Genomic DNA, 19,294 nt, shown 5'->3' with positions numbered 1-19,294 from the left:
TCCATTGAGATAATCATGTGGTTTTTGTCTTTGGTTCTGTTTATATGCTGGATTACATTTATTGATTTGCATATGTTGAACCAGTCTTGTATCCCAGGAATGAAGCCGACTTGATCATGGTGGATAAGCTTTTTGATGTGCTGTGGATTCGGTTTGCCAGTATTTTATTGAGGATTTTTGCATCGATGTTCAGCAGGGATATTGGTCTAAAATTCCCTTTTTTTGTTATGTCTTTGCCAGGCTTTGGTATCAGGATGATGCTGGCCTCATTAAAACTGTGTTCATATATTTAATCTGTTTACCCTTTGGTACTTTAATTTTTTTTAATCCCAATAAATAAAGGCTCTTTAAAGACATTAGCACTGATCTACCATCTACCATAGCAGTTTGCACAACTTTATCTTCTGGCCTCCAGAATGTTTTACATGCATTGTACACTCCCAGCAATGTCTTTCAATAAAAGGCTCCTCCTAGAGGTGTCAAACTCATCTTTATATACTCACAATACACAACACAGTGCCATAATTTTATAGCCACAGTATATAAAATTAGAACGTGTGTGTGTGTGTGACAGAGAGAGAGAGACGGGGGCGGGAGGAACAATTGGAAACAGTATTATTATAGCACAGACTTTGACACTAGATAGTCCTGGGTTTAAATTCTGGCTTTATCATTTTATCAGCTATGTAATCTTGAAAAAAGTGACTTAAATATTATCAGTTTTCTCCTGTATAAAATCAGAACAACCTCACAGACTTATGATGAGAATTCAGATGATTTATGTGAAGTTTTAACAAAGTAACTGGCACAGGGTAAGCACTCCACAAATGGTAGCATTTATTATTAAAGATATCCTAAGGAAAATTATAGCTAAAAGTGTGAAATATTTAAAGTAGTTTTCTTTGTATTTTAAAGGTGATATTTAAACAGAAAAAAGATTCAATAATGAACTCAGAGTAAATTTATCTTATATAATGTCATATGAACCCATTTAAATTTTAGCTGCCACATACAGAAGGTAGCACAAATGTATTAGAAACTCTTGTCTTACTAAAATGGCAGAATAACACATTTAATGTCAAATGACAATTACAAATTAATATTAATGAGATACAGAGTTTTACTATATCAACAACAAAAGGCATATGGCTATTAACCTGTTCTATTAATAGAGAACAGAAAATTCAACTTATCAAATCTACTTTAAATGTATTTTTACTTAACAATCACAGTGATTCATCACAGTTTACATACTTTATGCTTACTTCAAATCTTTTACTTCTAAGTGTCACCCTACCAAACTAGGCTGACTCTATCCCTACTTTCTAACTTTAGTCTTTAGCACAGCATCTAACACTTGGGAATTGCCCAAAAATCATCTCTGGATATAACCAACTCTACAATATATATTCATCATTCATCAAGCTGATTTTCTCACCTTTCTCACTCATAACATTCACAGTTCAGCATTTTTGGTCAAACTAAATACTATCTTTCATATCCTCTCTGCTAAGGAAAAACTAACCATCTTTATTGCCAGCATAATACTACAGAGAAGGCAAAGGGTCTGCAGTCTGAAAACTGTTCTTAAATGTCTTCCACTTCCTAGCCTCATAAGTTTGCCCAAGTCATTCAATGTTTCTATGCCTCAAGTTCCTCATTGTCAACTCAGGGATAACAGCTGTCCTATTTTAGAATTATGTGAAGATAACACAAGTGAACATGCTTTGTAAATGGCAAAATACTATCAGATCTTAGTTAATACTACTGAATTCATTTAAAAACACCATTTCAGACCTTAATGTCTTTCCTTACTTTCTCTGATTACCTTCAGATGACAGTGGTTTCCTCTGTATTCAGGTCTTACATGCATTTGTCAGCTTCACATTTCACACTTGCACTCAATATACATAATGTCTGGTATTGTTTCATTTGTCTATGTCTAGTACACATACCAATGTACTTTAGACAAATAATACAAAACAAGAAATGCTCATAAGTGAGGGCAGAGATGATATTTAATGTTTGTTTTGAATCATTATTCATGTATGAGATTTACAATGCATATTGGTTGCATTTTATCTACTTTATACTTCTATTAGTCAAAAGATTGAGATACGATTGCTAGTGAAATAAACAAAAATTGAACTAAACAGAAATTCAGATTACTACTTATTTCAAGAAACTAGTATAATTTTATAAAGTTATTAGCCAAATTCTATTTTAACAAATCTTATTATTTTCTTCTTTAATAACTCATGTGAAACGTTACAGCTATTAGTCTATTTCTAACAAATCTTGTTAGTTTTTTTCTTTAATAACTAATTTAAAATTTCAGCATATCATTTTTTAATACAGTTCACCTACCAGTTTCTATAACATCTTTACTGATAAATATTAAAAAGTATGGCGACAAAGTATTTTTATTAGGAGCCTCAACAACTTTATAATATGCATTGTTATTAAATCAAAATCTGTTTCTCATTACCAGATGGTCTTATCAAATAATCTGATTAGAAAAAGGAAGCACTTTCCTGATGACTGCCTTACTCATTTGTGCAATGAATTAAAAAGTTATGACAAGCTAAATATTACTCTGAAAAAACCCACCAACAATTCACTTTATCATTAAGTTGTTAGGCAAACACCCTATAAAACATCAATCAACTGGTATTAGAGCTTTGCAATGCCAGTATATTATTTTCTTCTCTTTCTTATCACAGTAAATCTAAGTTATTTTCATTATTCCCAGAAGAGGCTTCAGTTTCTGCTTTTGTTTTACAGCTTTCATTTCTGAGGCTCTATATTATATTTATCATAAAGCTATCTTTGTCCCACACTGATATCTCTTAAGAACAATTTTATCTTACTAATAAGTGGTATGAGAATAAGTGGTACTAATAAGTAGCTGTTGAGGAATATTAGGCATTCCCTCACATCAGAGAGATAATTTATTTTCTATAGAATTCCGACAATAGGGAAAGCAATCCAAACACTATGACTGAGTAGGTTCACTACAATACTAAACTAATATTATTCTCTAGTAGTCATCCTTTTTAGAGAATAAGTTTAAAAAGGACTCTACAGTTATTTGTTATGCTATATCTTTTAAAAACAATAGAAGTAATATGACCAACTGTTACAATTGTTAAATCTGTAAAATGGTGATTATGTTTACTTTTGTATCTATGTTTTTAAAAATTTCTCAAATTTTATAAAAAAATAAATAACCAAAAGAGTGAATTTCAATAGAGAAAGCATAAAAATTAGAGTTAGAGAAAGAAAACAATTTAAGGAAAATCAGTTGCAATTCAGGAAATGTGTACTTAGCTGTTTCAGTGTAACTAATACAATAGTGTAATTGAAGTGCTACTATAAAATAATATTTTTCAATCATGAAGAATTTATACTTCTACTGCAGCTATTCTTAGCACTGCAAGAATCTAAAGATGGGAAATGTCTGGAAGAAAAGTAATGTGAAGGAGTAAATATTTGATGATAGGTGTCTATTTTAAAAGATTAGTAAAGTTAAAAAATACAAATCTTAAGTGAGAAGGAAAAAGCTAGTCAAAGAGTTAAGTAATGTAACAGATTCTTGAGCCAGACTACTTTGAGTTAGAATTTGAGCTCAACCAAGTGTGACCCTGGACATAATGTTTTACCTCTCTATAACTCATTTTCCTCATCTATAAAGTAAGGAAAATAATAATAATATTGATCCCTGAGAGTTATTGTGAGGATTCAATAATTTAATATGTGCAAACTGCTTAGGACAAAATCAGACACATAATACATACCATAGGTTTTAGCTGCAACTTTTTTCATAAATTTGAACTGAGAAGTGCTCATCCAATGCTCTGCTTCACTAGCAAAAGCTTAACTTGCCAGGGACTCTGTCAAAATTTCTACTAATGGGACACTGGTTCAAGCCTTGGAGAAGTACGTCTCTAAGGAAAGCAGAAGCAGTCTATCTAGTCCCCAAGGCTCCCATTCAAACCAGAAAAGAAATATAAAAGACTTATGATTGAACATATTGCAGTAAGAGGCATTTTAAAAGGTCAAAACTTTAGTAATAGCAAAATTAGGGTAGAAATTGTTATCCGTATTTCACAAACAAGGAATCTGAAGCTTAAACAGTGAAGTCACTTATACAACATTATACAGTAGTATTGTCAAGAGAGGACTACCTATGTATACCTTAAACACCACTACACCTCCAAATATCTAATAGTACTCAGCATCGACTAGATGCTTGTATAAAATGACTGTTGCACAAATGGATGGATGGATGGATGGATAAATGTAGCAAGCAGTCAAGGAAAGATTAGGTTTCTGTGGAATAGCCACTGACCCTGGCAAATCAGACCAACTCTATGGGGCTAAACTTTTTAGAAGAAGACTCAATAAATGCCCCTTATTTTAATGTAGTAATATTTATGCTATTCATAGACCAACAATATGTGTTCTTATAGTCACAAAATATGCACAGCTATCAAAATATTCTGCAAGAAATGAAGGAATGTTTCTTCCAACTAGTGATAGCACCAACTCAATTATCCATGCCAACAGAAAAGATTAAATAAGGGCTCCAAGTATAAAAATAACATTTAGCTATTTGCGTATACTGTTGTGTATTATAATTATTAAAACAAAATAATGAAGCCATGCTGATGCCTAATTTGGGAAGACAGAGAAATTGATTCATCATCCCCATCCTACCCCCTAACTAGACTGATACAAAGCCCCAGCCTAAATTGAGTTCTTTCATTTCCTTCTAAGCTCAATTTGGGGTTTATATTTTCCTTGTTTAGGTTAGAAAAGAATGCAAAATGTCTGTATTTAAATTCTCTCTTTGATATTTTCAGCCCAAAAGGAAATGTTAAAGTAAGAAAATATGAATCATGTCATCATTCCCTATGTAATTTAAAAGTAAAACTTATCAAATGTAAACAAGTTCTGTGATAAATCTCACTGTATTTGTATCTATTAGAAAATTACCTGTAAAGAAGTTTTTCTGTGCAAAGATGAAGTGGTAGGTGGCTTTATAAACCTCTAATTCACACTGCCATGTCTGCGGCATGTTCCATATTCGGGGGTAGCTGGCATTGATGTGGAACTGCAAAACAAATGTTAGGTAAAAGTATTAGAGCTTAAAATGTGACACTGTGTAAACAGCATCAGAAATGAAGTCACACACACTAGTAATTAAAACTTATTTTCCTACTGAGCTGAACAGAAGGTCCTTTTGAGACTTTAATATTGCTGTGGCCAATATCCATGGCTACATCTAGCTCCTTGAAATATTAAGCCAAAATGTGGTCAAAAAACTTTCAAAACAACAAATCAGGCCACACAGTGTTGATACTGCACTCCAGATAAACCAATAGGGTAACAACCGACATTCTAATGCCTTCTTAAGCCTCATCTGTTAAGTGACAGGTTCAGTGTGAAGGAAGATAGAGTGCGATGCTTACTGTCACAGAAAGTAGTATCAGTATTTCTGCAGCTTGGCATTTCTTTTTTTTTTTTTTTTTTTTTTTTTTTGAGACAGAGTCTCACTCTATTGCCCAAGCTGGAGTGCAGTGGCACAATCTCGGCTCACTGCAACCTCCACCTCCTGGGTTCAAGCAATTCTTGTGCCTCAGCCTCCCAAGTAGCTGGAATTACAGGCATGCATGCCATCACACCTGGCTAATTTTTGTATTTTTAGTAGAGGCAGGGTTTCGCCATATTGGCCAGGCTGGTCTCCAACTCCTGAACTCAAGTGATCCACCTGTCTCAGCCTCCCAAAGTGCTGGGATTACAGGTATGAGTCACTGCACCCTGCCTAGTTTGGCATTTCTGCAAAGGCAAAAGCTGCCTACCTAGGAAAGCATTGTCACACAGCACTATTTATCAGCAATAATAGATGAAGAATTCATTAAAATACTGAATATGCCAGTTTAAGATACATTTATGGTATTTTACATATTCCTGTTAATTGCAGAATTTTTCTCATAATTTACATATGTCATATGCAAAATGTTTAAGACAAGTAATTAAGAACCTTATGGCACCATCTTATATGAAAGAATCTCTGAATATTAACCATTTTACATAGTGGCTTTTGTTAGTGTTGTTGTCTCTGATAGTAATAATAATAAAAATCTACTTGATTAATGAGTCCCCAATCAGCAATTTTAATCATGGGCATTTACATATTGTTTCTCTTTCTGATATGAAACAATCCAGGGTATCAACAAGATTTTCTTCCTTTTACCTTTTATCAAGTAAAAGACACAATAAATTACATTATTTAAGCCCTGGGAAAGAAATCCAGTGGGGCTAGAAAACATATATTAAAGAATTATCTTACTTAGAACTTAGAATAGATTTAGTCCAGCCACATAATGTACTTTAAAAACAATATTCTAACAACTTCGCATATTTTTCAGGCCAAAAATGTATGTATCGTTGCCTTTTATTCACCTCCCTCATACTAGAAGCAGAGCAACAGAGAGATGTCAACAGGAGTCCATAGCACTGGGAATCCACTCCTCTTCCCTAGGACAGAGTCAAGAGCATCTAGCTGTTCTTGAACTAGAAGATGGACCATTTGATGATTTCCTGGTTAATTAAACTTTATACAAGAAAATTAAAATCAATTGTTTTTCATATAAGTATGCATATCATCATGTACTACAGACTTACTGCTAACATTTCTGCTTCTAAAAGGGTCCGATATTGCATGCTGGTAGTGGCATCCACATGTAAGAGTTGTCCTTTAATAGCAGGAGTGTAACCTAACAATAAAAACATAAAAATTAAGAACCAGGAAAACAATTACAAAATGAAACATCTTTGGACTGGAACCAACTCCTACCACCACCCAAAGAAGGAATCCTTGAAAAATGGTAGTTAGTCACTATTTAAACACACCTCAGTGACAGGGAGCTTGCTAACTTAATATTAAGGTGATCCTTCTCATATGGGCTGCTCTAAAGGAACAAAGTTCCAACTTCATATATCTATTCTGACTTTGCTTTCCTTTGTAGTTTGCAAAACTACAAGTCTATTCTTTAAACAGTAGTTTTCAGTTACAGAACACAATTCTTTTTCTTCTTCCACTGACTCAAGGGTACAAATTTTCACCATTTTCAACTACTCCTTATATAATGACAGTTACTAAATAACAGCTATTCCCCTCATGTAATGACAGTTTCTCAGCAATATAGCCCATTCTCAACAAAAACTGAATGGTTTAGAGTATTGTATTTCCTTTCTTAAAGAAATTTCTTCCTATGAACACAAATTCTGTGGTCACTATTATACAGCTAGTTCCACATGCATCCTGCATTCTGCTCTGGGCTTTTTTTCTTTCTTTTTTTAATACCTGAATCTCTAAAAAGTTTTAAATTAATTTGTTATATATTGTTCTTGCCTGACACCTAAGTCCATTTTCCCTTTGCCAGTCGTCTTAAAAGTCACCTAACCTCTATATCCAAAACCTGACTGGGCTTTCCTTAGACCCTTAACTCAAGAGTTCCACAACAAGTATGCTGTGGTACTTGCCACAGATTTATAATAGATATGCTCAAGATATTGACTCCTTGGTCCTCAGGTGATTCCTTTACTCCAGTGTACCAGTATTTTGTATACTACTGCATAAAACAGTAAAAGTACAATTTCCTATGTGTATCATCAGTTGTGAAAAGGCAGAAGCACATTATCAATTGTGTACAACTCTCAACTGCCTTTACACCCTATCATACACCTGTAAGTAAGGCTTTTCTAAAAGATGTTTCTTTCCAACTGCACACTCTGAATTAGCACTCCTAGAGAATCTCAAGCATCTCCTTCAAACCTTAGTAAGACTGCTTTTTTAGTACTAGATAAGGGTTAGTTATTCACTAAAATAGCCTCAAAGTTATGGGGAAAATATACATTATGCCATTCACAATCACTTTTTCAATTGATTATCTAAGCAGGCAGGCCTGAATGCTACCACTTTACATAAACTAATGAACACAGTCAACCCTCTGCTTGCTTTCCTCTTACAGCACAAAAATAAGTGACAGAACCAAGAAACAAGAGCCAAGAATTACACAAAAATGAATTATACTTAGAAACAGAAACACTAATGATGATTGATTTTAAATGTGGGTAAGTTGCTACTCTTTACTCTCAAGAAAGAAAATAAAGCAGAATTTCATCTTAACTGCTCTCAATTACAAATGTAATAAGAAAATGGAAATAAGAAGGCAAAATGAAGTTATAACAATTTGATAAATTTAACAAAAAGTACTTATTCATGTTATTAACTGTGTCAGTGCCCATATTTCAAGTGCATGATGAACTTAGATCATCTAAACTCAGATGAAACTAAAGCTGTGAGGGCACTCTTTTAATATTTTTAACGTGAAATGTTCTGATTTATTAAAGTTATGCCACTCGAAGTACCCAGCTTACTCCCTGACAAAATCTACTAATAATATAACCTAAAACCAAGCCTTGTAGTCATCCAGTCAATTACTGCCCAAATGTCAGGTACAGGGTTCAGCACTGAGAATACACTAAAGAAAAAAAACAGCACCTGCTCTCATAGTGCAACAGTCTAACTGGAAAACTATGCATTAAGTAAATTATGCTCAGTCCTACAAAAGAAATGTATAGGTTATAATAAAAGCATACAGTTATAAGACTGAATTTGATTTGAAAATGTTTCCCTTCTCTCTAAATGCTCAATTACATAATATTTCCCTTGAATGATTATAGGCACATCAAAATGTAATAAAAAACCGAGAAAACCTTATTAATGTTAGTCTAAAATGATTAACAAACTTTATTATTTGTAATTATTTCTCTAATTATTTAAAAAAGAAAAGTAAGAGTTGCAGCTTACCATTTTCTTCAACTGTCATTGGAATATTAATTTCTAAATATGAGCCAGCTCCTACATTTACGTGTACAGCATTTGTTTCCTACCAAAAGAAAAAATTAATTCATATAAAACATTAATTATAATTATTCTCCCATCTTTACTTTTCAATTATTACCACAGAACAAATTATTGATGATGTTAAATAAGTATTAAAAGTTCCTAAGAACAAAAGTTCAAATTTTTACCAAAAATACACTAAAACAATTTAGCCAGATATAAAGGAGAAAATGAGCCGGAATATAGCATGAAAGTCTACTACTATTAATTTCTTCCCATTATTTGACATTTAATAAAATTATGATGAAAGTAAAATACATACAATTATTTGAAGGGAAAACAGCTCATATAAACTAATACAAGTATGGGACTAGTCACCAGGAAAAAACTCTGAAAAATAATGTTAAAATTTTAAATACTATTTTCTACTATATTATTATAATAATTACCCTATTTTTGGTAAACAGCAAATCAATTGTAGCATCTGCAATAATATTCATTCGTAATTCAAAAGCAAGGATCTGTCTCGGTCTCCCAGGCTGTGCAATTTCAGAAACTTTCAGGACTTGATAATCAGGTGGAAAGAAAAACTTCCACAAACAATCTCTACATTAGGAGGTAGAAAGAATAATGACATGTTATTCAAACAAAATTACCTCTGAAAAGGACCAAAATCAATATTCTAATTTTTTATTATCATTGCTATCACATTTAACAATAAGACTGTCTTCTGCAATATTTAACACTTCCAGAGATCAATGAGCTTTGATTACTCAACAGATATACGATTATCAAATGAGATATAAGAGAAAATTTGCACTATTCAAGTGTACTGTAACAAATTAAAGACTCTCTACAAGTATATAAATTGCCCAAATGGCAAACAAAGAACTGACAGAGGATAGCTTAATTAAAATCATTATTCCAACCTGGACAAGTTACTCAATCTTCCCCAGAAAATCTGAGCTGCTTCCTCTTCTGTAACACAGGAGGTAATATATCTTGTCTCATAGAAAGGTTCGGAGGTTTAAATGATAAGATACATGGAAAAGACTTAGCAGTGCATGGCACATGGAAGACGTGGCTATTTCTATTAATTTCATAATCAGTTTAAAACAGTATTATATAATTAAAAGGCTAAAGAGTAATAGATTTCTAAAAGGTAAATAGGTATTTGGAGGTTAAAGTGCTAATGTTTTTGCCTCCCCTTATCATTTGACAAAGACGAAAGAGCTCAAGAAATTTTCAATTCAGAGTCTTCTACATGAGCTAACATTAGTATTGTGCAATGTTATTCATACGTTCAAAGGAGGTGCCAGTCTATGGCTTTAAAACAGGAAGGGATGAGTCAGCAGTGACAGAAAATGCTACCTAGAATAAATAAGACTGGGAAAAATCAGATGAACCAGACGAAGTCTGTACAATAAGTCTTAGACTATAACTTGCTATCGTTAAAATATACGAAAGAAAAATAAAGTTCTGCAAATGTTTTGAGTAAGACACATAAATATAGAAAATTAAGAATATTAAGGATAGAGAATCCATCAGACGATCATTGACTACAAGGTGGGTAGATAGCAGGACATAATGAGAAAGGCAGTAGACCTGAAGGGCTGGTTTGAACCTCAGCACTTCATGCTTTAGCTTCACTATCTTACCCAAATCACTGAACCTCTCTGTGTCTCCATTTTCGCACAAGTTTAATGAGTTCATCACATCTGTCCTATGAATCTCACTGTGTTATAAGGATCAAATAGGAAAATACTAATGAAAGCACTTTAAGTGAAAGCAATAAAAAAAAAAAAAAAAATGCCAGACAATGTTAGGAAGGTTTGTATTATTATAATCATCATCTGAAGATTAAGTTTCATTTTAAAAGAGTTTGTATTTCAACTCTGTCATGAAAATTCATAAAAAGAAAACATGAAGTAAAAACTGAATAATATCTTAAATATTCAGATAATCATGTAAAAATAATAGAACTGACATCAAAATCTAGAAACTAAAATCATGTTATGATTATAAAATCTCTAGGCTAAAACCACACTATTTTAAAAGTCAATAACTCCTTACAATGCTGAGAGAATTATCCAATAGCAAAACAGCTGAGATTTCTTCCTCTATGTCTTATGTTAATAGATGGCTACTAAGAAAACTGACCTTACTATTCATCGCTGATTACAGTTCATATTTGTGCAGAAACTCAATACAGAGAAGGAGAAGAGGAAATGGCTGCATAAGACTTTTTGAACATGTAATTGAGGAGACAAATATTGCTCACATTAGTGAATTAAATACATGTGAAAAATACATTTTTTTTTTTTTCAATAAACCTGAGTGGTTTTTTAAAGTCCAGATTAGAAATGCATTGCTCTTCTCTCCTGGTAGTAGAAAAATCTACTGAAAGGAGTGGTTAAAGCAAATTTCTATCTTCAGTGTCATTTCTCGATTGTACTTTAGTTTGGGTTTTTGTGTAAACATACCCTAAAATTTATGAAAAATACATAATGAAATTAAACACAGTTTAAGAAGAATCACACTTTATGTAAGTGCTAAAAAATGCAAAAATACTTCATGGCCCTATGTTAAAGCATTATTTTCATTTTTTCTTCTCAAACAATATATAACTGTTCTGCCAACCAAACAAAATAAGCTTTTCTTGAGATTTCTGAATATAAATAGATATAGCTCTATTACTTAATGAAATGTAAAATCTCTCATTTTCAACTCCTGCATGTCAAATATAACATGACTTACAGGAAAAATTTTACCATTAGAGGAAACTTTAAATCCAATAATGTGAAAAGTATTTTCTTTCTAACCTGAAATTTTATGCTCTGTTTACTTTCAAGTTTAACAAATGACCTAATGCAGAACTTAATGAAATATTGTTTTAGCATAATGCAAGAATTTTCAAATAACGAGGTCATTCATTTACCATATAATTGTTAGTTAGCTACTTAATGAGGCAGGTATTCCTACATACTACAGATACCAAGATTAATAGAATATACTACTTGACAAAACATACAATAATTCTAATAATGCTAGCTAGATAGCACTTTTTTAAAAAGCATTTAAAAAGTCAATACATCAAGTTAGTATCAGTACTCGTTCACTAATTTGTCAATGGTCCTGTAATATCTGCTCAAGTGAATGACTTGGCTTGTATTTCTCTATTCAAAAACGCTAGTTCATGAATAGAAAAACTAAACTAATTTTAAGCAATGTCTAATTTTGTACATAAAACCTTAGATGGTCCTCATACTTAATGGTAAATGTTCCCTTCTTTGTTTAAAATTCTTCAAGAAGTAGAAAAATGTTCACAATATATTAAAAATTAAAACTACTTTAAAATAAAATGACATTATAAAATCCAACTTCTTAACCGCTATAGACCATAACTACAAGACAATTCTCCACTATCCTCATGCATTTATAAAACTCTTCCCTTGCCTCAATGATTCACCCTCCTCTTCTTTCCCTGGCTAACTCTCAATTATCTTTCAAAACTTAATTTACATGTTACCTCGACCAAAAGCCTTCCCCAATTCTTCTCTCCCCTAATCTTTAATATAAATTATACACTATTTACTAGGACTACCAAGTAACCTAAAAATTCATTTGTTGAAGTCCTAACCCCTAAAATTCATATGCTGAAGTCCTAACCCCCAGTACCTCAGAATGTGACTATATTTGGAGATGGGGTCTTCATTAGGGTAATTAAGTTAAAATGAGGTCATTAGGGTATGCTGTCCTAATCCAATATGACTGGACAGTATGATCTGGACACAGAGGTCCACAAGGGAAAGACCACATGAAGACACTGGAAAACAACAGCAATCTATAAGCCAAGGAGACAGGCCTGGAACACATCCTTCCCTCACAGCCCTCAGAAGGAACCAACCATGCCACCATCTTGTTGGAGGACTTCTTAGACTCTAGAATTGTGAGAAAATACAATTCTGTTGCTTAAGCCACATTATCTGTGATGCTTTATTAAGGCAGCCCTAGCGAACTAGTAGAGTACTTTTCTAAGTTCTTCATCAAGACCCTTTACTTACCTTTATTATAGCACCTAATATTAGTCTTTTGGTTCTTTCTTCCCCACTAAAACTGGAAGACATATGTCTTTTATTTCTGAATTCCCATAGTCCCAACAATATCTGGCATATAGTAGGGGATCAATAAAGAAATCATTGTGGATTAAATCCAAAAGAAAAAACAAATGAACCAAGAAATACACTCTTCATTCACCATCTTTCCAATCAATCAGTTCCACTTTTGGAATGAACTTGCTTGTGGAAAAGCCACAAGCAAGTTATTATTTGGATCAAAATGTTTACTGATATCTTCTTCTGCTGTAATAAAACAGTTTATAAAAATTTTAAGCTAGATTTTATTTAAAATTATATGCATCTCAATACATCTAAAAGACTTATTAGAAATATAATATACTCAAGTACCTCTGCCTATCGGCCCATGGTCCATAATTAAAATCTGTTCCTTTACCACAAACTATATCCAGTCCCCAACATGGAGGCAAGTCTTGTAGTTTGCAGTCTTCACTACTCATTTCTCCTTCAATATTTTCTTCTGTTTCTTCCGGAACAAGTCCTATATTCCAGAACATACAATATAAAGGCAGTTATTTAAAATGGCCATTAAAAAGTTTCCTTACATCAGCAGTTCCAACATTTTTGGTCTCAGGAAACCTTTACACTCTTAAAACTTATTGAGAACCTAAAAGAGGTTGTTCTCATATTGTATTATGTCTATCAAGGATTACTATGTTCAAAATTAAAATTCAGCAATTTTTAAAAACATTTTAAAAGTAAACTCATGTTGACATAATAAAATATTTAATGTAATTAAATATAACATGTAATATAAATGTAAAAAGTAAATGAAATTTTAATCTCATTTTTAATGAAGAATAACTATATTTTCTAAAACAAAATAATTTAGTGAGAAGTATTAGAGGGGTTTTTTTTGGCAAATCTCTAATGTCTAGCTTAATAGAAAACAGGTGGATTCTCATAGCTGTTTCGGCATTCAATCTGTTACTGAAGGATTTGGAAAAGATCTGGCCTCATAAAGATATGTAGATAGAAAAGGGAGGAGTATTTTAATAGCTTTTTCAGGCAATTTTTAATACTCTTCTTTGATATACCCCAAAATTCAACAAATGGAAATTTCTTAAAGGTTAATTGCAATGTGGAATCTGAAGCCGTATCACTAAACTTTTCATACCCTGTTATGTTAAAATCTACTGGTCTATCTTGCACTTCGAATACATTTATCTATGCATGACTTTTATAACATCATGCACTGGTCATTTGGGAAATACGGGTTCACTGAGCAATGCAGATTTTTTCCAAATGTTGACCAATTCCATTATTAAACATTTAAAAACATCACCCTTGCTATATCATTGGTGGTCTCATCATAAAAGCTGTTAACTATTGGGATGCTGTCAAGCTCATAACAGCAGACTCGAATTTTCCAAAGTTCTAATTTTCACAAGAAAGCTCAAATTACAGTTTGTCTCTAACTACTTTTTCAAATAAAACTGGCACTCCATGAAAAAAAATGCAATTAGTGCAGCTTGCAACTTAATCATACAAGTGCTTTTCCTCAAGACACCAGAATATTTTGGTATGCAGCACAAGCACTTTATGTGTACTTCCCATTTTCTCACACCAAATACTAAAAACACTTTACTCAAAGGTCAACATTTGACAAAATAAATAATTTCTACTGCTTTATCAAGGAAATTTTTATGCGATATTGACATTTTGTTTTACCACAAATGTGTGGCAGCTGAAAAACACAATGACTACTAGTATAATTAGGAACCACTTCCTTGATTAGTGTTAAAGCAACAACAGTTTTACCCACCATTGCTCTGCACCATTAGCACAAATGTCAACATGGTGAAAGGGCAAATAACATCTTAGTTTTACTTTCAAAATACTTTGACCTTAAATACTTTTATACTCTGAAAGGTATAAAAAGAGCAGAAGTATGAAAAAAGAGCTTAAAACCCAATGTTTAGATACTTTTATAAAATGGAAGCCACTTGTCAAGAATTTTAACTAGATAGATTTCAATCCTCAAACTTTAAGCCTCGAATCTAATATACTAAGCTTCTAAGCTAAGATGAACTACCTTAACTAGTACTACATTCTTTAAAGGTTTTCACTCATGATCATCTGCATTCTCAATTTTTGAGGTTTATCTATGAAAACTGAATTTGAAAAAAATAATGATTCTCTTTTAATCTACAATACTAAACTAATATTCAAGTTTTGAGAAATGACACAGATATTTTTCAGATATTTTCACTCATATCTACATTTACCATTTCCTATTGCCTAAGCAAGAAGATTTAAAATATTACTAGATATCAGCATTTCATAGAACAAACATAATTGTAGCTATGAAACATACTTTAAAAAAAAAACAGGCCAGGCACCATGGGCTCATGCCTACAATCCCAGCACTTTGGGAGAATGAGGCAGGAGGATCACTTGAGGTCAGGAATTTGAGATCAGCCTGGGCAACAGAGCAAAATACCATCTCTACTAAAACTTTAAAAATTAAGTCAAGCACAGTGGCATTATTCCTGTCATCTTAGCAACTCAGGAGGCTGAGGTAGGAGGATTGCTTGAGCCTGGAAAGTCAAGGGTAAAATGGACTATGATTATGCCACTGCATTCCAGCCTGTGTGACAGAGTGAGACTCGGTCACTTCAAAAAAACAGCAACAACAACAACAACAATACCTGGCTCATCCATGTAGTAGTAGATGTCAACATCATTTGACTGCATCACCACAAAACCTTCTCCCATTAATCTCGGTGGTCTATAAGAAGGTGGAGGGGAAAGCAAACTAAACAAATCTCCAGAATATAAAATGTTCAGTATCCTAGTTAATGCTGGCAATAGGTGAAGAGAAAAAGAAAAAAACTAAAAAGTACATAACAAGTAGCATCCTGAAAAGAAAGAAAAACATCTTTCCCATGAACAATCATCCTAAGAAATTGTTCCATAGTTCTATTCTTTATTAGACTCAATAATAAAATGATACTAAAAATTTATCAGTAAATTAGTTCAAGAAGAAAAAAAATTTGGTTTTAAAAAGAAAAACTTTGGTTTTATATTTTTCATTTTCAGTTTTGAATGAGAGAAATCGATTTAAAACAAAGTTTAAATACAATGGAATGATGATCACCGGAATAAAATGATCATATTCTGCATTTACAACAAAATTAAAATTTGACCATTTTATATTAATAGCTAAATAATAAGTACCATTTTATCTAGCTGTACATTAAACTATAATCATTCAAGAACATTAAATAAGACAAAAGTTGTCATTTTTATCTTCATATTACCTATTTCCATGAATATTTAATCAACTGGAAATAAATCTAGAGCAAACACTGTGAATTCTAACTCTGGAATGAATGTTTTTCTACCATCAATAATTTCCCAGAAACCATTAATCTCTGTTTGCTTTGACTAAACAACTTTTCTCTTTGTCATACATACATCACAATATCTTCTTGCATATCAAAATTAACTTCTCAATCATTAGATAATATTAAATGCAAAAACTCAGCAATTTTTTTCTAAATATGTATTAAATCACAAAGGTTAATGTTCAATATCATGTAATCTCCACACGTAGTTTTAACAAGTGAAAAATACAATTTAAAATTTTTTTATACTAATTATTAATAACAAGACACTTTTTCATCTTACTCTCTATAATTTTTCAAAAAAATCCTGTGCACTCATACACATTTGTGTGCACAGTCCACATTCCAGAAGATTCTTAACCAAGTCCATGATCTTGAAGAGGGAGGCCAGGTAGACCCAGTCACAATGATACTCAAAAAGGAAAAACCCTCTTTCTATCATTATAGCCAAATCCTGGAAAATCGAATACCAGGCCAGTCAAGAGTTAGAACTAAAAAGGAATAATCATGTTTCACATATAACCTCATAAAGTGCCTACACACAAAGATAAAAGCTGAGACACTGTACTAAAAACTCTCCATATGAACACTTAAATTACATAAATTCAACCACAGAGTATCCTTTACACACAAAAACCACAAGAGCCCATCATTCTCCCACTCAGCATTCCACCACACTGAGTGAGTCCAGTGTACATCATTCCTAGGAGGCTTATAAATACAAACAACTACTTCACTGAAGGAAAAATAAAATCTGGAAAGCTAGATGGAAGAAATGTCAAGTGGGTCGCAAAACTATACCATCTTAACTTCACCAAATTTTCCAAGAGTAATTTCGATTCAATTTTCAACTTTCACTAACTCAAAATAGTATTCCACTGTAATGAATCTGTTCAATTTACTCCTTAGTCATATCTTCAAGAAACAAAAACCTACCTGTAATGTGTCTCTCCTAACATACAAACAGGAGCTAATCGCACAAAACAAGTTTCCAAAATACAATTAGAAGGAAAAACGGATACAAAAATTATAGTTATAATCATGCAGAAAAATATTTAAAATTAGTTTATCACTGGATAGTATATCCATTTATCCCATAAAGAAGGACTACACTGTCAACTGCTTTAATAGAGAAATGTACTTAATTTTTGTACAACTTGTAGTAAAAAAATTAAAAGGATGTTCAAGTTTCTAGTTGTATCTGTATTAGCTATAAGAAGTTTTTTATTATTTTTATAAGATTTTCTTACTCATCATTTTGAAGACCAACATATCTTGGACTAGGAACAAGCATGACTCGAACATTTTCAAGCTTTCCTTTCACAATATGCATGAATTGGTCAAGATGACTTGAAGGTGGTTTTGTAGTATAAGTTAAGAAAGCATCATCAAAGTTGATGCACAGAGTTTGTGGCTGGTAGTGATTTCCAAAGGCCAAACGTCCCTAAAAAAAAAAACAAAAAAAAACCCAGATAAGAGATATTACATCATGCTATTCTGGCCATATTTCTTTCTTTAGATAAACTAATAACAAACATTTTCAAACAACAGCTTAATGATTCCACTTTAGGACTATGTGCTATTTAAATTATTCCACTGGTCAATTTAAACCAGTACTTAAAAGAAAATTTAAGTACTTAAAGAAATTTAAACACAAATTTGTCAGAAAACAGTATCGAGGTTAAAATAATTATTTCACTCATACTTTACAGAAATGAGAACTAAAAGAAACTCTACAAAATTATTTAATTTTCTTACATTAAAATCATATTTGCAAAAATTAAAAGTTGTACGTTATTACCCCATGAAACAGTAATTGTAGCAGAATTTACTTACTGTGCTCACATTAACCTTTATGACTGGAATAAGTGATCTCCATGAAGATGTGGGGTCTTGGGATTCTGTTTTTACTTTAACTCTAACAGGAAAAAATACAACTGACATGAATAAGAAAAACTTAAATACCCGAGGACATAGTTCGCTTCCTCACAATACCATACCTCACAATATAAGTTTACTTTTCCAAATACATCTAATGACTACTTCAGTAAACAGAACAATGATCATCTGAAGGAATACTAATATTCTTAAAGCTGTCTACTGGAGCACTCTATCATATCAACTTTTAGATGGATAAGCTATAATAATAAAACTATGTTTTTAGAATAACAAGCTTTAATGACAAAACAATAAGGGATGATATGCTATCATTACATCTACCATTTTGCCCATTATGTTACCAAACGACATTTTTTAAGACAGCCAAAGTTGTCATTAAAACATAAATGATTAAGGTACAAGTTACTTTGATGTTTGTCTACTGTTTTAAGCACTTCTGAAAACGATCCAGTTACTCGTCTTCCTTCCCTTGCCCAAATACCTTGTGCCAAATTAATTCTCCCTTAATGAAATGAAAATGATAAATAACAGTAAGAAAACTGGCCCTATATGAAGTACACAAATTTTAAGAAATGAAAATTTCACAGCAATTCACTAAATAGATAGATAATATATAAATAAATATGTGTGGCTATGTCCCAATAAAACTCTATATACAAAACAGGCAGCAGGCTAGACTTGTGCTACAGGCCTAAGTTTGCTGATCCTGTTCTAGAATAATTTTGTAGGTAGACCTACATACACAGATACGTATTTTTAAAAGCAGACCTACATATACAGATATGGAACAAGCTTACAGACAAACTGCTGCATAAAAAGCAAATTACAGAACAATACACACTATATGAGGCACATATTCTAAACATATATGTTTAGAAACACACAGAACAAAATCATGTATTTGTACATGCACCTTAAATATGTATGTATACATTTATGCACATACATTCAAAAGGATAAAAACTAAATTCATAACGGTAGTTCGTGCACAG

The 19,294-nt window shown here is 32.2% G+C and overlaps 1 protein-coding gene across 1 annotated transcript in view; it reads right to left on the bottom strand.

The window, feature by feature from the left end:
• Window positions 1-19,294, bottom strand: part of KIAA1109 (KIAA1109 ortholog) — a 194,850-nt gene that overhangs the window by 159,575 nt on the left and 15,981 nt on the right. Inside the window, exons 6-13 of the mRNA XM_011948638.1 lie at window positions 18,240-18,321; window positions 17,654-17,847; window positions 15,705-15,784; window positions 13,384-13,534; window positions 9,367-9,523; window positions 8,882-8,960; window positions 6,691-6,782; window positions 4,999-5,116 (exon numbers count right to left, since the gene is read on the bottom strand). Of these exons, the coding sequence (XP_011804028.1) occupies window positions 4,999-5,116; window positions 6,691-6,782; window positions 8,882-8,960; window positions 9,367-9,523; window positions 13,384-13,534; window positions 15,705-15,784; window positions 17,654-17,847; window positions 18,240-18,321 (953 nt within the window). The remainder of the gene's footprint in view (window positions 1-4,998; window positions 5,117-6,690; window positions 6,783-8,881; window positions 8,961-9,366; window positions 9,524-13,383; window positions 13,535-15,704; window positions 15,785-17,653; window positions 17,848-18,239; window positions 18,322-19,294) is intronic.

Source organism: Colobus angolensis, unplaced genomic scaffold (assembly GCF_000951035.1).
Source record: "Colobus angolensis palliatus isolate OR3802 unplaced genomic scaffold, Cang.pa_1.0 Scaffold280, whole genome shotgun sequence".
Lineage (NCBI taxonomy): Eukaryota > Metazoa > Chordata > Mammalia > Primates > Cercopithecidae > Colobus > Colobus angolensis.
Note: the sequence above shows the minus strand (reverse complement) of the source record. Positions and strands in the feature narration are given on the sequence as shown.